Source organism: Oncorhynchus mykiss, chromosome 30 (genome assembly GCF_057628025.1).
Source record: "Oncorhynchus mykiss isolate SJ-2025 chromosome 30, ASM5762802v1, whole genome shotgun sequence".
NCBI classification, from domain to species: domain Eukaryota; kingdom Metazoa; phylum Chordata; class Actinopteri; order Salmoniformes; family Salmonidae; genus Oncorhynchus; species Oncorhynchus mykiss.
Window position 1 is genome coordinate 37,082,558 of NC_143051.1, and position 15,111 is coordinate 37,097,668.

The 15,111-nt window shown below is 43.2% G+C and overlaps 1 protein-coding gene across 12 annotated transcripts in view; it reads right to left on the reverse strand.

The window, feature by feature from the left end:
- The window catches only part of LOC110488406 (mediator of RNA polymerase II transcription subunit 30), a 39,625-nt gene extending 27,127 nt beyond the window's left edge, over positions 1-12,498 (reverse strand). For 2 of the 12 annotated variants that reach the window (XM_090228187.1, XM_090228190.1), the window contains exons 1-5: positions 12,384-12,465; positions 11,299-11,570; positions 9,076-9,297; positions 7,264-7,422; positions 2,356-2,466 (exon numbers count right to left, since the gene is read on the reverse strand). In XM_090228187.1, the coding sequence (XP_090084313.1) occupies positions 2,356-2,466; positions 7,264-7,422; positions 9,076-9,228 (423 nt within the window). In that variant the 5' untranslated portion in view covers positions 9,229-9,297; positions 11,299-11,570; positions 12,384-12,465. Of the gene's footprint in view, positions 1-2,355; positions 2,467-7,263; positions 7,423-9,075; positions 9,298-11,298; positions 11,571-12,123 lie in introns of all 12 variants that reach the window. The other 10 variants (XM_090228189.1, XM_090228188.1, XM_090228186.1 and 7 more) reach the window with 10 other exon arrangements.
- Between the last annotated feature and the right edge of the window lie 2,613 nt (positions 12,499-15,111).

Consider the following 15,111-nt stretch of genomic DNA (forward strand, 5'->3'; position numbering starts at 1 on the left):
TTTCAGCCCGTTTCACTTTCTCTGGAATGTGATCTGGCTCAACATGCACAGTATGTCTTCACACTAAAATCTCCTCTTTATCCATGCAGTCCGGTTATCCATCCATCTTTATCTTCTCTCTCTCTCTGTAGCCTCTCTTTTCTCTCTCGTCCTGTGGAATCCGGTATTTGGCTCAATATGTGGCCCGTCTTCACACTCAAATCTTCCCATCTATCCCATCCGGTTACATGTCAACTCTCGTTTCCCATCTCTTTCCCTCAATCTCTTTTCCTTGTGGAATCTGGTGTATCCGGCTCAGGTCGTTGAGGCAGATGCAGCTGAGCCTCCTAAACATCTGTTTTCCGCATTCTGCCGCATCCCTCCCGTCCTGATGAGTTAACCTCTAACTCCCCAAAACATGTTCTTCTCATCGCAGCTTTAATATTCAGCTGGGCATTTGGGCTCTGGGCAGAGCAGTGTGGAGTGGAAAGGGGATGGCTGCTGCAGACATGCAAGTGAAGCCTACCTTTTCGTTATCCTTTTTTTTTTCCCCCTGGTGTTTTGGGTAGTTGCTTTGTGGTATGGGCAGCTAAGATGGTAAATGTTTGATTGTCCACTTCACTGTTTGCTCAGTGCTCCCAAATTTAAATGAGTCTTTTCATTGTTTTCGTTGCTATATTTTCATCCAGCTCCTGAGCTACATTTGGACATTCGTAGTTACTCTGCATTCAATGTATAAACGCAACATGCAACAATTTCAACAATTTTGCAGTTCATATAAGGAAAATCAGTCAATTTAAATAAATTCCTTAGGCCCTAATTTATGGATATCACATGACTGGGCAGGGGCACTGCCATGGGTGGGCCTGGGAGGGCATAGGCTCAGCCAATCAGAATTTGTTTTTCCCCACAAAAAGGCTTTATTAAAGACAAAAATACTCCTCAGTGGACGCATGACTCAACCTTTGCCTCCCGAGCCCGTTGAGGAGTTGTCTCATTGCTGCAAGATCAAAATTGTGGAGAAAAGTGGGTTAAAAAAATACTCAGTTTCATCAGCTGTACAGGTGGCTCGTCTCAGACAATACCGCAGGTGAATAATCCTGATGTGGAGGTCCTGGGATGGTGTGGTCTGCAGTTGTGAGACGGTTGGACGTACTGCCAAATTCTTAAAAATGACGTAGAATTATTTTTTTTACATTTTAGTTTAACTAGGCAAGTCAGTTAAGAACAAATTCTTATTTACAATGACGGCCTACCCCGGGCCAAACCCGGACGATGCTGGGTCAATTGTGTGCCGCCCTATGGGACTCCCAATCACGGCTGGATGTGATACAGCCTGGATTTGAATCAGGGACTGTAGTGACGCCTCTTGCACTGAGATGTTGTGCCTTAGACCACTGCGCAACTCTGGAGCAGCGGCCTTATGGTAGAGAAATTAACATTACATTCTCCGGCAACAGCTCTGGTGGACATTCCTGCGGTCAGCATGCCAATTGCACGCTCGCTCAAAACTTGGGAGACGTCTGTGGCATTGTATTGTGTGACAAAATTGACAACCTGTCAGGTGGATGGATTATCTTGGCAATGGAGAAATGCTCACTAACAGGGATGGAAATGGAAAACTTCTGAGATCTTTTGTTTCAGCTCATGAAACATGGGACCAACCCATTACATTTTTTATATATGTTTATATTTTTGTTCCGTATAGTTTGAGCCGGTGTTATTGTTTGGATGTGCCTGTTTGCTCTCCTTTCAGTGTTGGTATGCTTCATAGCGATATGGTCAGCTAGAATGCTGATATTGATGCTTATGGAGGGTTTGTGTACTTGCAGTGGATACACAATTTGTTTGGTATCTCCCTGAGTTGAGGTAAGCTCAGCGCTCACGCCCATGTTTTACAGTAGTTGTTACCTTTAGCAGCAGCGAGGGAGCTAGTGCTCTTAAAAATAACCAATACTCATCCATGACATCTGTGACCTTGCTCCATTATGATTCAGCACACTCAAGACAGACAAGAACGCACACAGGCGCGCACACACGACTGGGGAGCTAATAAAAGCTGCAACACTGCCAAATAATGCATGTTGCGGTTTATCTAAAACTATTTTCAACAGTCAAAGAGAGACTATTACTACTTCAGGTAAATTACAGTACAGAGTACTGAGAGTATTGTGCACAATATGTAGCTTGTGTCTTCACACTATTTTTCCATTTATTTTTTTCTCTTCGTAGAATCTGTTCTCTCTCTCTCTCTTTTGGCCCATTTCTCTCCCCCTGGAATCCCTATTGAGGTTACCTTTTTATATACAGGGCTGTGCGCTCTAAAGCCCAGCCTACTGTACATTTACATCGCTAAAGCCCCAGTGGGCAGCTCACCTTGGTAACCTCCAGGATCTCCCCCCTCTCTTCTGTTGCCGGGCGGGCCTGGCTGGCCGAGCGTTCATTGTGTCTGGAGCTGCCGTCCTCCTCCACATACGGGATGAGTTGCTGTGTGGGGGGAGGGTATATCAAAATATACAATGTCCACCGGTGTTCAGTGAGGGGGATGTTAAATTGATAGTAGTTTGGTACTTTGGCTTGGAAAATACATTTATTGTCTCTTGTCTGTGGCTCCGTTGCAAAAGAGATTACCATTTCAAATGGGTCTCGCCTGGTTATATAAAGGATAAATAAAACATGAAAAATAAATAAGGTTCATTGGCTTGTCTCTCAAACAAAATAAATAAATAGGGATTGTGTGTAGAACACCAAAACACTCTAATCTACAAACAGTTCCATACCACCACCGACATTTCTGAATTAGGACTTCTCCACAGTCCATACCCAAGCTCTTAATTCATTTATAAGCACTCTCTGTGCTTGACGTTGTCTGGCTGACACTATACCGACTGCTGTGCTGAAAACCCTCTCAGAATGCTGAGGTCTTTCCCTTCCTCCCTCCCTCCCTCCTTTTTGCTCTGCCTGGCTGTTCCTCCTGTTTTAAATCACACTGACACCTGCTGGTCTGCAGGATAACGAGCAGTGCCGTATGGAACACATGGTTATTTATTGCACTGCATCAAGAGCAACGGGCTTATCTTAAATAGTACCATTATACTAGCGTTACACTATCGTCTACTGGGTTCCTATTATCATACATGGCTGTGTGATTGCTTAAACGGTTATGTAGGAACGAGGTAATGATTTGAGAAAAGCATAAGATTGGGTACAAGAGAAAAGCATAAGATTAGGTACAAGGGGAATAACGATTACCGGCCAACCAAAAGCCTTAGCAGGTGTGAAAACACAGCGAAGACCAAAACAAATCTGAGGCTGAGTGCTATTCTACATTCTGGAAAGCCTAGTAGTTGATTGCATTTCATTGCAGTCAGTGACCTGAGGTTTAGCAACTGGCAGAGGCCAAGAGTAGACAGTGATTGATGCAGGCTGTGACCAAAGCATTACTGCAGGGCTGAACGGGGCTGGATAGGGCCAAAAGACCGACAGAGACAAAGGCAGGGAGAGAGAATCAAATGAGAAACACAAGACCGCTATGGCAGTTCTCTAGTCAGTCAGAGACCGATGCCAAACCCAAAGCTGTCTGATTCGTATTAGAGAGAAGACAGAAGACGTGCTGGATATTATTTTAGGCCAACTCTGTAATTGTTAGAGCTGTAGAATCAGAGAGGAAAAAAACTTTCTACTTCCATAATTCCAGCTATAAGCCAAACGCATTTTGAATTTAAAGGTAAGAGCTGTTTTTGGCAGTCGGAAGGGGGAAAATGTGCAGGGGTAGAGAGAGAAGGCGAGGGCGAGAGAGAAAGCGTGTGTGTGTGTGTGTCTCTGTGACTGTGTGTGAGTCATAACCCGTCTCTCTCCGCCACACTAGGATGGATGTGGTTTGCCTGTTGACAGAGAAGAATGGGGGTAATTAAGTTCTCCAGGTTGCCTTACTTAGAAAGGGGGAACGAAATAGGGAGAAGAAAGGAGAGAAAAAAGAATGCCGTGGAGGATAAGTAAATTAAATGACATGGCGGCTCACGGTGCAGGAAATGCCAAATAACGACAAGGGCTCAGTTGATTGCCTGGCTTGGGGAGAAAACAGAAAACCGCTGACGTGGGCAGCCTTCGCCAGCTGTTCATTACCAGGCCCGCTGCTAATTAGGAACGCGATGAGGTCATGCTGGCCGAGTCATTGATTCCACTTCCAGTTTGGGGAAAGCCCAGTCAGCCAATAGCACGACTGTCAGGACTGTGGCCGGCCAATAGCAGGCTTGTCAGCCACTTGAGTTTTAGGGGATGATAAATAGCGGTGTGTGGAGGGCCAACATCAACTTCCTCCAACCAACATGGTATGGTGAGGTACTGGTTGGTCAGCACAATAAGTCATTTTCATAGCTTCTGGGAATATGTAAACATTTTAAATTAAGTGGTACAACTGGGGAGTGTAAATGGACAGTGAGGTTTATATAAAAAGTGTAACTTTTCAGAGGGAGAGAAATACAGCACGCCGGTATGCCATATGGGAAATTCCACCTTCACGGAATTATGCTGAGACGCATATTTTTCACATGAAAATGTATGCCAAAGAAAAACCATTGACTTCAAAGTTTAACAAACCATACAACTCTATGCACAAGGACCACTTTGAATAATTTACAAAATAAAACATTTACTGTAAAAACTGTGCAGATGCAAAGTTTAGAAACAAAATTATATCTGCACAGATCTTCCTATAAATGTGTTTTTGTTAAAAATAGTTTTTGTTTGATATACATTTGAGTGAAAAATCTGAGTCTCACCGTAATTCCGTTACCATGGAATTGCCCATGTATAAAACAAACAAATGTAATGTACAGTACCAGTCAAACGTTTGCCCCCGGTGATGCGTTGTGCAGACCGCACCACATTCTGGAGAGCCCTGCGGTTGTGGGTGGTGCAGTTGCCGTACCAGGCAGTGATACAGCCCTAGAGGATGCTCTCAATTGTGCATCTGTAAAAGTTTGTGAGGGTTTTAGGTGACAAGACAAATTTCTTCAGCCTCCTGAGGCAAAGAGAAACGACAGTCCATCATTACTTTGTTCTTAGGCGTTTGAGTCAATCAGTTGTGTTGTGACAGGGTAGGCATGGTATACAGAAGATAGCCCTATTTTGATAAAAGACCAAGTACATATTATGGCAAGAACAGCTCAAATAAGCAAAGAGAAACGACAGTCCATCCATCATTACTGTAAGCCATGAAGGTCAGTCAATACGGACATTTTCAAGAACTTTAAAAGTTTCTTCAAGTGCAGTCGCAAAAACCATCAAGTGCTATGATGAAACTGACTCTCATGAGGACCGCCACAGGAAAGGAAGACCCAGAGTTACCTCTGCTGCAGAATACAAGTTCATTAGAGTTAACTGCACCACAGATTGCAGCCCAAATAAATGCTTCACAGAGTTCAAGTAACAGATACATCAACATCAACTGTTCAGAGGGACTGAGTGAATCAGGCCTTCATGGTTGAATTGTTGCAAAGAAACCACTACTAAAAGGACACCAATAAGAAGAAGAGACTTGCTTGGGCCAAGAAACATGAGGAATGGACATTAGACCGGTGGAAATCTGTCCTTTAGTCTGATGAGTCCACATTTGAGATTTTTGGTTCCAACCGCGTCTTTGTGAGATGCAGAGTAGGTGAACGGATGATCTCTGCATGTGTGGTTCCCACCATGAAGCATGGAGGAGGAGGTGTGGGGGTGCTTTGCTGGTGACACTGTCGCTGATTTAGAATTCAAGCACACTTAACCAGCATGGCTACCACAGCATTCTGCAGCGATACGCCATCCCATCTGGTTTGTAGTTAGTGGGACTATCATTTGTTTTTCAACAGGACAATGACCCAACACACCTCCAGGCAGTGTAAGGGCTATTTGACCAAGAAGAATAGTGATGGAGTGCTGCATCAAATGACTTGGTCTCCACAATCCCCCGAACTCAACCCAAATGAGATGGTTTGGGATGAGTTGGACTGCAGAGTGAAGGAAAAGCACCCAATAAGTGCTCAGCATATATAAGAACTCTTTCAAGACTGTTGGAAAAGCTTTCCAGGTGAAGCTGGTTGAGAAAATGCCAAGCGTGTACAAAGCTGTCATCAAGGCAAAGGATGGCTACTTTTTTTTCTTTTTGAATTTTACCCCCTTTTCTCCCCAATTTTGTGGTATCCAATTGTTAGGAGTTACTATCTTGTCTCATCGCTACAACTCCCGTACGGGCTCGGGAGAGACGAAGTTCGAAAGCCATGCGTCCTCCGAAACACAACCCAACCAAGCCGCACTGCTTCTTAACACAGCGCGCATCCAACCCGGAAGCCAGCCGCACCAATGTGTCGGAGGAAACACTGTGCACCTAGCGACCTGGTTAGCGCGCACTGTGCCCGGCCCGCCACAGGAGTCGCTAGTGAGCGATGAGACAAGGATATCCCTACCGGCCAAACCCTCCCTAACCCGGACGGCCAATTGTGCGTCGCCCCACAGACCTCCCGGTCGCGGCCGGCTGCGACAGAGCCTGGGCTCAAACCCAGAGTCTCTGGTGGCACAGCTAGCACTGCGATGCAGTGCCCTAGACCACTGCGAAAGGGTGGCTACTTTAAAGAATCTAAAATATATTTAGATTTGTTTAACATTTTTGGGGGTTACTGCATGAGGTGTTATTTCATAGTTTTGATGTCTTCACTATTATTCCACAATGTTTTAAAAAATGAAGTAAAAACCCTTGAATGAGTAGCTGTATCCAAACTTGAGTGTTCATTTACATGTTTAATGCAAAATGCCTCTGTCAGATGTAAGAAAAGCCTAATTAAACGTGTGCATGCAGTCCGTTCTAAAACATTGGTTTAAAACCAATTGGCTCCAAACCAATAGGAGAAAAGACTGCAACAATAAAACTACAAATAAAAACAATGGAATCGCCCAGCATGAGGTCTGAAACAACAGCCGCCCCAGTAACTCAGTAAAATAAAGTGGTGGGTGGGTGTCCATAACAGCCACTAAGGAGGCCCTAGGGACAAACACAGAGAGCAATTTAATTGAATGTGGAGCTGAGCCAAGGGTCTGTGTCCCAAATGGATACAAATTCCTTGTACAGCGCACTACTTTTGACCAGAGCCTGGTCAAAAGTAGTGCACTATATAGGGAATAGGGTGTGCCGAGGTAGACCGGGACAGAGTGGGAGAGGCACCAAGTAAATGATGTCCAGTTCAAACTAGTTAGAGAAACTCTGATTGTGATCGACAGAGTGGTCCTGGGACAGTGGTCACTCACCTCTGGGGTTACGGGGTCCAGACCGGTGCAGTTTTCATTGCATTTGTCATAGACGAGGCGCAGCTTGCGGAAGAGTACAGAGAGCATACGCAGGTGCTCCTGCAGTTTGCCCAGCCTGTCCTGGTGGGTGCTGGGGTGGTACGTCACTCCATTTGGCAGCTGGGGGAGAAGACATAGGAAGGAAGTGTTTTTCTCTTTTAGTAATGTAATAACATTTTAATAATTGCTACGGGCCAATACAAGGCCTCCTATTTACTCCTTGACTAGTACCTTCTTGACTACTGGTAATCAGCGTGTGATTACTCAAATGTTTATGGTGGTAACTGAAGTGTAGAAGTTTTTTAAAATACTGACTTTTTTTTTTTTTGCAATGTAGACCAAAAAAAAAAAAAAAAAAGAGTATTAATTTTACTGTGCTGTTACATGTCATTCCACCAGGAGAAGTTACATATGATATGTGTATAACTTAAAACTGCTTCGGACTGTTTAACCTGAGCTTTATGCTAACTAACTTTAGCTTTAGGCACTTTTAACTGATCATTTCAACTGAGGTTTAATGCTAACTAACTTTAGCTTAAGGCCCTTTAAACTGATCATTTCAACGGAGCTTTAACGCTAACTAGCTGTAGGTGCTTTTAACCGATCGTAATCATCCTGTGCAGCCTGAAATGATTCCCTGCATGAGGGTAGGTGAGGTGTATACCTGTATACATGCCTACCAGAGTGATCTTTTTTCACACAGTCTGTGATCTGTGAAACAAGTCACAACAGTGCTGTTTGTGCATTCTGTGGCGAGGAAGCGCGGCTTGTGTTGTGGTGGTAATGCATTCTTCTTCTTTTGTCTTTGACTTTCTCGTCATTGTTTTAATGAGCTGCAGAAGGATCTTCTTTGAGACACAGAGCGAGAGAGACAATGTCCCAAATGGCACCCTATTCCTTATATAGTGCACTACTTTTGACCAGAGTCCTAGTATGGGCCCTGGTCAAAAGTAGTGAACTACATAGGGAATTATGTGCCATTTAGGACAGAGACAACCTGTCCTGAACTCATCTCCAGGGCACCGTCTGATCTTTCCAATGTGTCAACAGAAGGACGAGAAGAGGTATAAACAGATGGTGACTGTCTAATGATAAAATGGAGACCTTTTCATACCCAATTATCATCCATGTTTTCAAACTAGTGTGAAACAGGATTGGGACATTTATTTGTATTTAACTAGGCAAGTCAGTTAAGAACAAATTCTGATTTACAATGTCTGCCTACCTTGGCCAAACCCTAACGACGCTTGGCCAATTGTGCGCAGCCCTATGGGACTCCCAATCACAGCCGGTTGTGATACAGCCTGGAATCGAACCAGGGTCTGTAGTGACGCCTCAAGCACTGAAATGCAGTGCCTTAGACCACTGCGCCACTCGGGAGACATGCCTTCCTAGGGCAATAATAAAAGCTGGCTTAGTTGGCCTAGCTTTCTGCTCGTAGGCCCATATCCATCAGTTTTCATCATAAAACAGAGGGACAATACATGTCATATTGTGTTAATGTTATTTGATATAACTGTGAGGAGCGAGAGGGATATTTATTTGGTTGAACAGACTCCAACCAGTGCCACACGATTTTTACCTCTTGGATGACAGTCAATCAATGTTGTGCTCTCAGTTTATGTAATGCTGTCGGTCTGAGGTCAAATAAGGCTAAATGCTTTGCGTGTAATAAAGGTGGTTGACAGACCAGCACCATCCATAATCAAAGGCAACCCATGAACTTCATTCAGCTTTTACACTGCCCCAATACAAAAAGTCACAAACACTCACCTGCATGTTCCTCAACAGCTGGAAGATCTCCATGGTGCGTAAGACAATATCCTGCACCGTCTCCTGGCTGATGCGACAGAGCGACGCCGTGTTGACATCACGGGCAGCCTGAGCCTGCTGCCCAGCGAACGCCAACATGGGAGGGGTGGTCATGTGGACAGCAGAGGACCTGTAGGTGCAGTGATGGGTCAGCTTATTCTACACTGGCACACCTTGGCATGCCTGGTCGTATGATATTGGAAGGATGGAAAAGGGAAGGGTTGGGGAGAGAGACAGGGAAAAAGAAACAGACTGGTTCATTTCTTGTTGTTACATTCCCAATGATGAGTTGATGAATTAATGAATATATAAATAAATAAACTATTGTTGCCAGACAAATTTCCTTATGGGACAATAATTAATTCATTTATCCAAAAATAATTGCAAGCTATTTATCTCCAAGTTCCCCTTAACCCTGTAGTCCATCAGCCCGTTCCATACTCAAAAGGGAAAAAAAGAGGCAGTATAGAGTGAATAATGTGCTAAACAAAATTGATTTTTTTTTTTTTTTGATTTTTCCTTATGTTTTTTTGTGTGTAAGTTAATGGTTTGTGTGTGATCACCTGCTGAAACCCTAGAACTTACCTATCTACAGTGCCTTTGGAAAGTAGTCAGACCCCTTGACATTTTCCACATTTTGGTAGGTTACAGCCTTACTCTAAAATTGATTCAATGTATTTTATTTCCTCATCGATCTACACACAATACCCAATAATGACAAAGAAAAACTGGATTTTAGACATTTTTGGAAAAAACTGAAATATGACATTTACATAAGTTTTCAGACCCTTTACTCAGTACTTTGAGGCACTTTCGGCAGCCTTGAGTCTTCTTGGGTGACGCTACAAGCTTGGCACACCTGTATTTGGAGAGTTTCTCCCATTCTTCTCTGCAGATCCTCTCAAGCTCTGACAGGTTGGATGGGGAGTGGTGCTTGCACAGCTATTTTAGGGTCTCTCACGAGATGTTCGACTGGGTTCAAGTCTGGGCTCAGGCTGGGTCACTCAAGGACATTGAGACTTGTCCCAAAGCCACTCCTGCATTTTCTTGGCTGTGTGCTTAGGGTCATTGTCCTGTCGGAAGGTGAACCTTCACCCTAGTCTGAGGTCCTGAGCGCTCTGGAGCAGGTTTTCATCAAGGATCTCTCTGGACTTTGCTCTGTTCATCTTTGGCTCAATCCTGACAAGTCTCCCAGTCCCTGCCACTCAAAAACATCCCCACAGCATGATGCTGCCACCACCACTAAGCTTCAGCGGGCTGTCATTCCATCTGGCCACTTTACCATAAAGGCCTGATTGGTGGAGTGCTGCAGAGATGGTTGTCCTTCTGGAAGGTTCTCCGATCTCCACAGAGGAACTCTAGAGCTCTGTCAGAGTGACCAAGGCCATTCTCCCAACTTGCTCAGGCGGCCAGCTCTAAGAATTGTCTTGGTGGTACCAAACTTCTTTCATTGAAGAATGGAGCCCACTGTGGTTATTTATTTTACCTTTATTTAACTAGGCAAGTCAGTTAAGAACAAATTCTTATTTTCAATTATGGCCTACCAGAAGGTAAAATACTTCCTGGGGGGACAGGGGCTGGGATTTAAAAATTAAATACAGGACAAAATACACACCACGACACTACACTAATCTTGGGGACCTTCAATGCTGCAGATATTTTTTGGTACCCTTCCCTAGATCTGTGTCTTGACACAATCTTGTCTCGGCACTCTACGGACAATTCCTTCCACCTCAGGGCTTGATTTTGGCCCTGGCATACACTGTCAATTGTGGGACCTATATAGACAGGTGTGTGCCTTTCCAAATCTTGTCCAATCAGTTGAATTTACCACAGGTGGACTCCAATCAAGTTGTAGAAACATCAAGGAAGAACAATGGAAACAGGATGCACCTGAGCATAGAAAAGGGTCTAAATACTTTTATTTTTTCTACATTTTCACTTTGTCATTATGGGGTAGTGTGTATATTGCTGAGGATTTTAATTGTTTTAACATAACAAAATGTGAAAAAAGTGAAGGGGTCTGAATACTTTCCCGAAGGTACTGTATATCTATTTATTTCTTATCTTAACTAAGGTAAAAGAAACACAGGAGCGGTCATTAAAATTATTTATTTTTATTGAAATTAAGGCAGGCAACAGTTTTCCCAGGCCTCCACCCTGGAGGTTCACTGAAGATCTCACCTTACTCAGGTAGCTGTTAAACCTCTTCCAGGCTGAGACCTTTGTCAGTCTAAGCCTTGCAGCCCTCTGGCTTTGAGGCAGCCTCTTTGACACTGCCAAGTTCATTCCTCAGGGGGGAGGCCCCAGTTGCTGTCTGTGCCTCGTCTTTGGTGTGCCTCGTCCCCATGGTGCTGAAGGTAGGGCGCAACAACTTCGCACATGGGGAAAATAGCAAAGGGCCAGTAGACTCCACTATCAGAGTACGGATCAGCCTCCTCCTTTCCACATGCAAACTTGGGTAGGGGTAGAAGAGACCCATCACTTGTTTTTCTTTTTTTACTAGTGACCATTGGTCTATGGCATAGTCTACAAGCTGAGGCTCTAGTGAACTGTAAGTCATGATGATGAGATGAATAATAGCAATCAAGGTGCAGCTACTGCAGAAGGTGCAACTGAAGTTGAATGACACGTTCTGGTTTTTACAACCAAATCTATTTTAAAAATGATAATAATAACCACGGCTCAAACACTAACGTTACGTCTTTTTAGAAATGGCTACGCTCTCCGTATAGTGACAGGGGAAACGGCTCGAGTCGCACAAAAGGGAATATAACGTTGCAGATAAAGTTCGGAAGGACATAATTTCATGTGCACAACATCTAAAGCCCCGGATCACTATACCGAGGGCTTTGCCATTTCTAAAAGGACGTATTTCGGTGTTTTTGAAGCCTTTGTAAAAAATATAAAAAAGGCTCCACCCTTCAATAACATAGCAATTCACATGCACTAAAATAGCCAGGCAAATTAACTGTATACAGTACATTTCTGGAAGGCACGGACACTTACATCAGTGTAAACGGACAGCTCTATGCATTGTATCTGCAACGTTGCACCACAACTTCACACGCCACAGTTAACGTAATAACGGTTTATTTAGCTAGATGGCTAACGTTGCTGGCTACAGACAGCAAGATGTTAGCAAACGAGACAATATTTATTTCAAATAGCTTTAACATGCATTTGTCCTCTTGCTATACAAAACAAAAAGTTGACTTTGGCGCTTTTCATATTGTCCAACCGACTAAAAACGCAATACGTAAACTTACCTGTGCTAGCTAGTATTAATGTATATTTTTTGTTGACATGTGTGTCAAGTTCCTTTTCTCCAGGATATCGAAAGTGTCAAACATCGCGAGACCTTACATTGAGTATCTTAACCGTAAAGCATGAAATATGAGCGTTTATTAAAGCTTTACTCCTTGGTTGCTAGCAACATTACCTATACCCATTGGTTCTTGAAGAATGTAACTTATACATGCCTAATGAGCTTAGTTTAACTGTCGTACCCCGCTTGTTATACTCCAATGTTTGTATACAAACACTGTATAGCCTCAAAACATGGTTAAAGCTGTACTTTTGAGATCATGGATGGTCAGTCCTTGCAAACAGAGCTCTAAAATACAATTTCTCCAGGCCCATATCCATCAGCTTTCTATCAAAACACATGTGAGGTGACACTTTGTTATTGTTTCAATTAAGGATTCCAGCTTTAAAAATGTGGATTATTGTTGCTGCCATTGATTGCACTGAAATGTATTGGTGACTATGAAAAAACACTCTAATACAAAAAAAAAATACATCAAATATAGGTGTTTAATAACCCACTCATGATGTTACGGTAGAGCAGAGCTCCACTGCAAGTTCACCTGTGTAAAAGCGACACCTGGTGGTCATTCTGCGATCAACACTGCCCTGTATAATTTATCTTTCAACCCTCTGGCCTATTTAAACTTTTTGGTGAAGTGACTTACTGTATTTGTATACGATTTAGCTGGGATCATCCCTAACGTGTCATGTGTCATCATAATCTTCCTCTTTGTATAAAAAAACACCATTCAAACTTGTGTGAGCCCCTAATCCTATGTTATTAATGGTAGAATAGACAAAAACTATAATTCTCTGCTAGGTTTCCATTCATAGCTCACAAAGCAATCTGTTACGAGTTATCTTTATTTAAATTAAAGTATCAAACACAAGATGTGCCTGAAATAGATACTTACTCATCCTGTGCGCCCTGCCGTGCTAAATTGCTGCTCTGAGTGACAAGGAGAATAAGAGAGGGTTTTATTGAAAAAATGAAAGGCTTCTTCAGGCTTGAGTGAAGCTGAAGTTTGAAAATAATGCCTGTTACTTAATTTCCATTATTCCTTCAAATGTGGGGTTATATGGCTACGGGATGGATTTAAATGTCAATTTATCTAGTGTGGGAGGCTGAGTTGGGTAATTGTAAACCTTGAGACAGGTTTTATTTTCTTCTCTCTAAAGCTCTCTGTGTAAGCTGCTGAGACAGAAACGGGCACAGAAACGCCATGTCAGTTCACTTGGCTGCTGACACCTTAATTTGCGAAAAAGAGTGCCGTTTAGTTTACCACGATGAATGAGTTCAAATCTGGCTTGTCACAGGTTGTTAGATTCTAATTTCCTAGGTTATAATTTGTTTCCCACATATGAATATTGAATAACTGAGGCTTGGTGTGACACGTGGCTCTATTTTGAGGCATTTGCACAAAATATGTTGACACAATTCTGGTTCTGTTGTGTCGTGCCTGTAGTGTTTAAGTCTTTATAACAGACTTATGAATATTCAAAGTCCATTAAGATGAAGACAAATTTCGCATCTGATACAGAATCTATACTTAACATGTGTTTCCAATGACCATACCTTACCTGAACACCCTCAAGCACAGACAGAGATAAAGCACATAGTTGATAGAGAAGTGTTCTCAAATACTGTTCAATTACCATGAATTATACAAACATTGAATAAATAGGCTACTATATTTAAGAAGAGAGATTTGCTCTATGACACATATTCTAACCACTTAGAAACTTCTTAAATATAAGATAGGCTGACATTGATGACCTTGGTGTGATTTCAGGGTGTACAGATCACCTACACCAAACCAGCAGAGAGCCTCAACTATGGCCAGATTGAAGGCCCCAGAGTGTTGGGAGGGAAAACTCCCAGTGAGGGGATAGGAAACGTGAACCATATAATGACTGCTGAGGGATATCAGGCTAAATCGGATTATCTACCAGACTCAGCCGTCTCGTGCTTTAATTAAAAACACTCTGATCTTGTTTCTCCAGGGTTAGGTTCGGGAGGGGCACAGTGCACAATAGTCTGCTCTCCCACTTCAACCAGGACAGTGTCTCACGTTGAAGAGGATTAAAAGAGAGAATGGACCAAGCTACAGACAAGGAGAGAGATAATATAGGAGTAGGGCTAAATTGCACGGTTCTGTGCCCCTCTGCCTCATGTGGAATCCTGTGCGAATTTCAGCCCAACAGTGACTGCCAGAGCAGCAGTTGGATAAAGGGCTTAACTTTCTCTGTGTGTTTGTCTCTGTGTGTGTGTGAGCTGAGTAGAGTGGGGTGCAAAGAGTGTGTGTGTGTGTGTGAGAGAGAGTAATGTAGAGCAGACAAAAGCAGGGTGCAAAGAGGATGGGGTGCACAGGAGATGGGATACTGCCAGGGGTCAGCTGATTTCAGGGAAACACAATCCATCAATCAGATGTTAAACACACACACGCTGCTCTAATCTGCCGAGTCATGCTCACACAGCCCACAGAGTGGAGTGCAAATGCAGAGGTTAAATGTTGATCCACTCACACATTCTAGAGAGCTTGTGATAGCCTTGCTGAAATGGTTTGCTACAACAAAACAAGTTAGACCTCCAAAACAAAATGCATACTTAATCACTGACTCTCCCTTCCTTAATTGACTTATTCTACATGTTTCAAATACCCCCTAATAGCTTTCAGTACACAAACT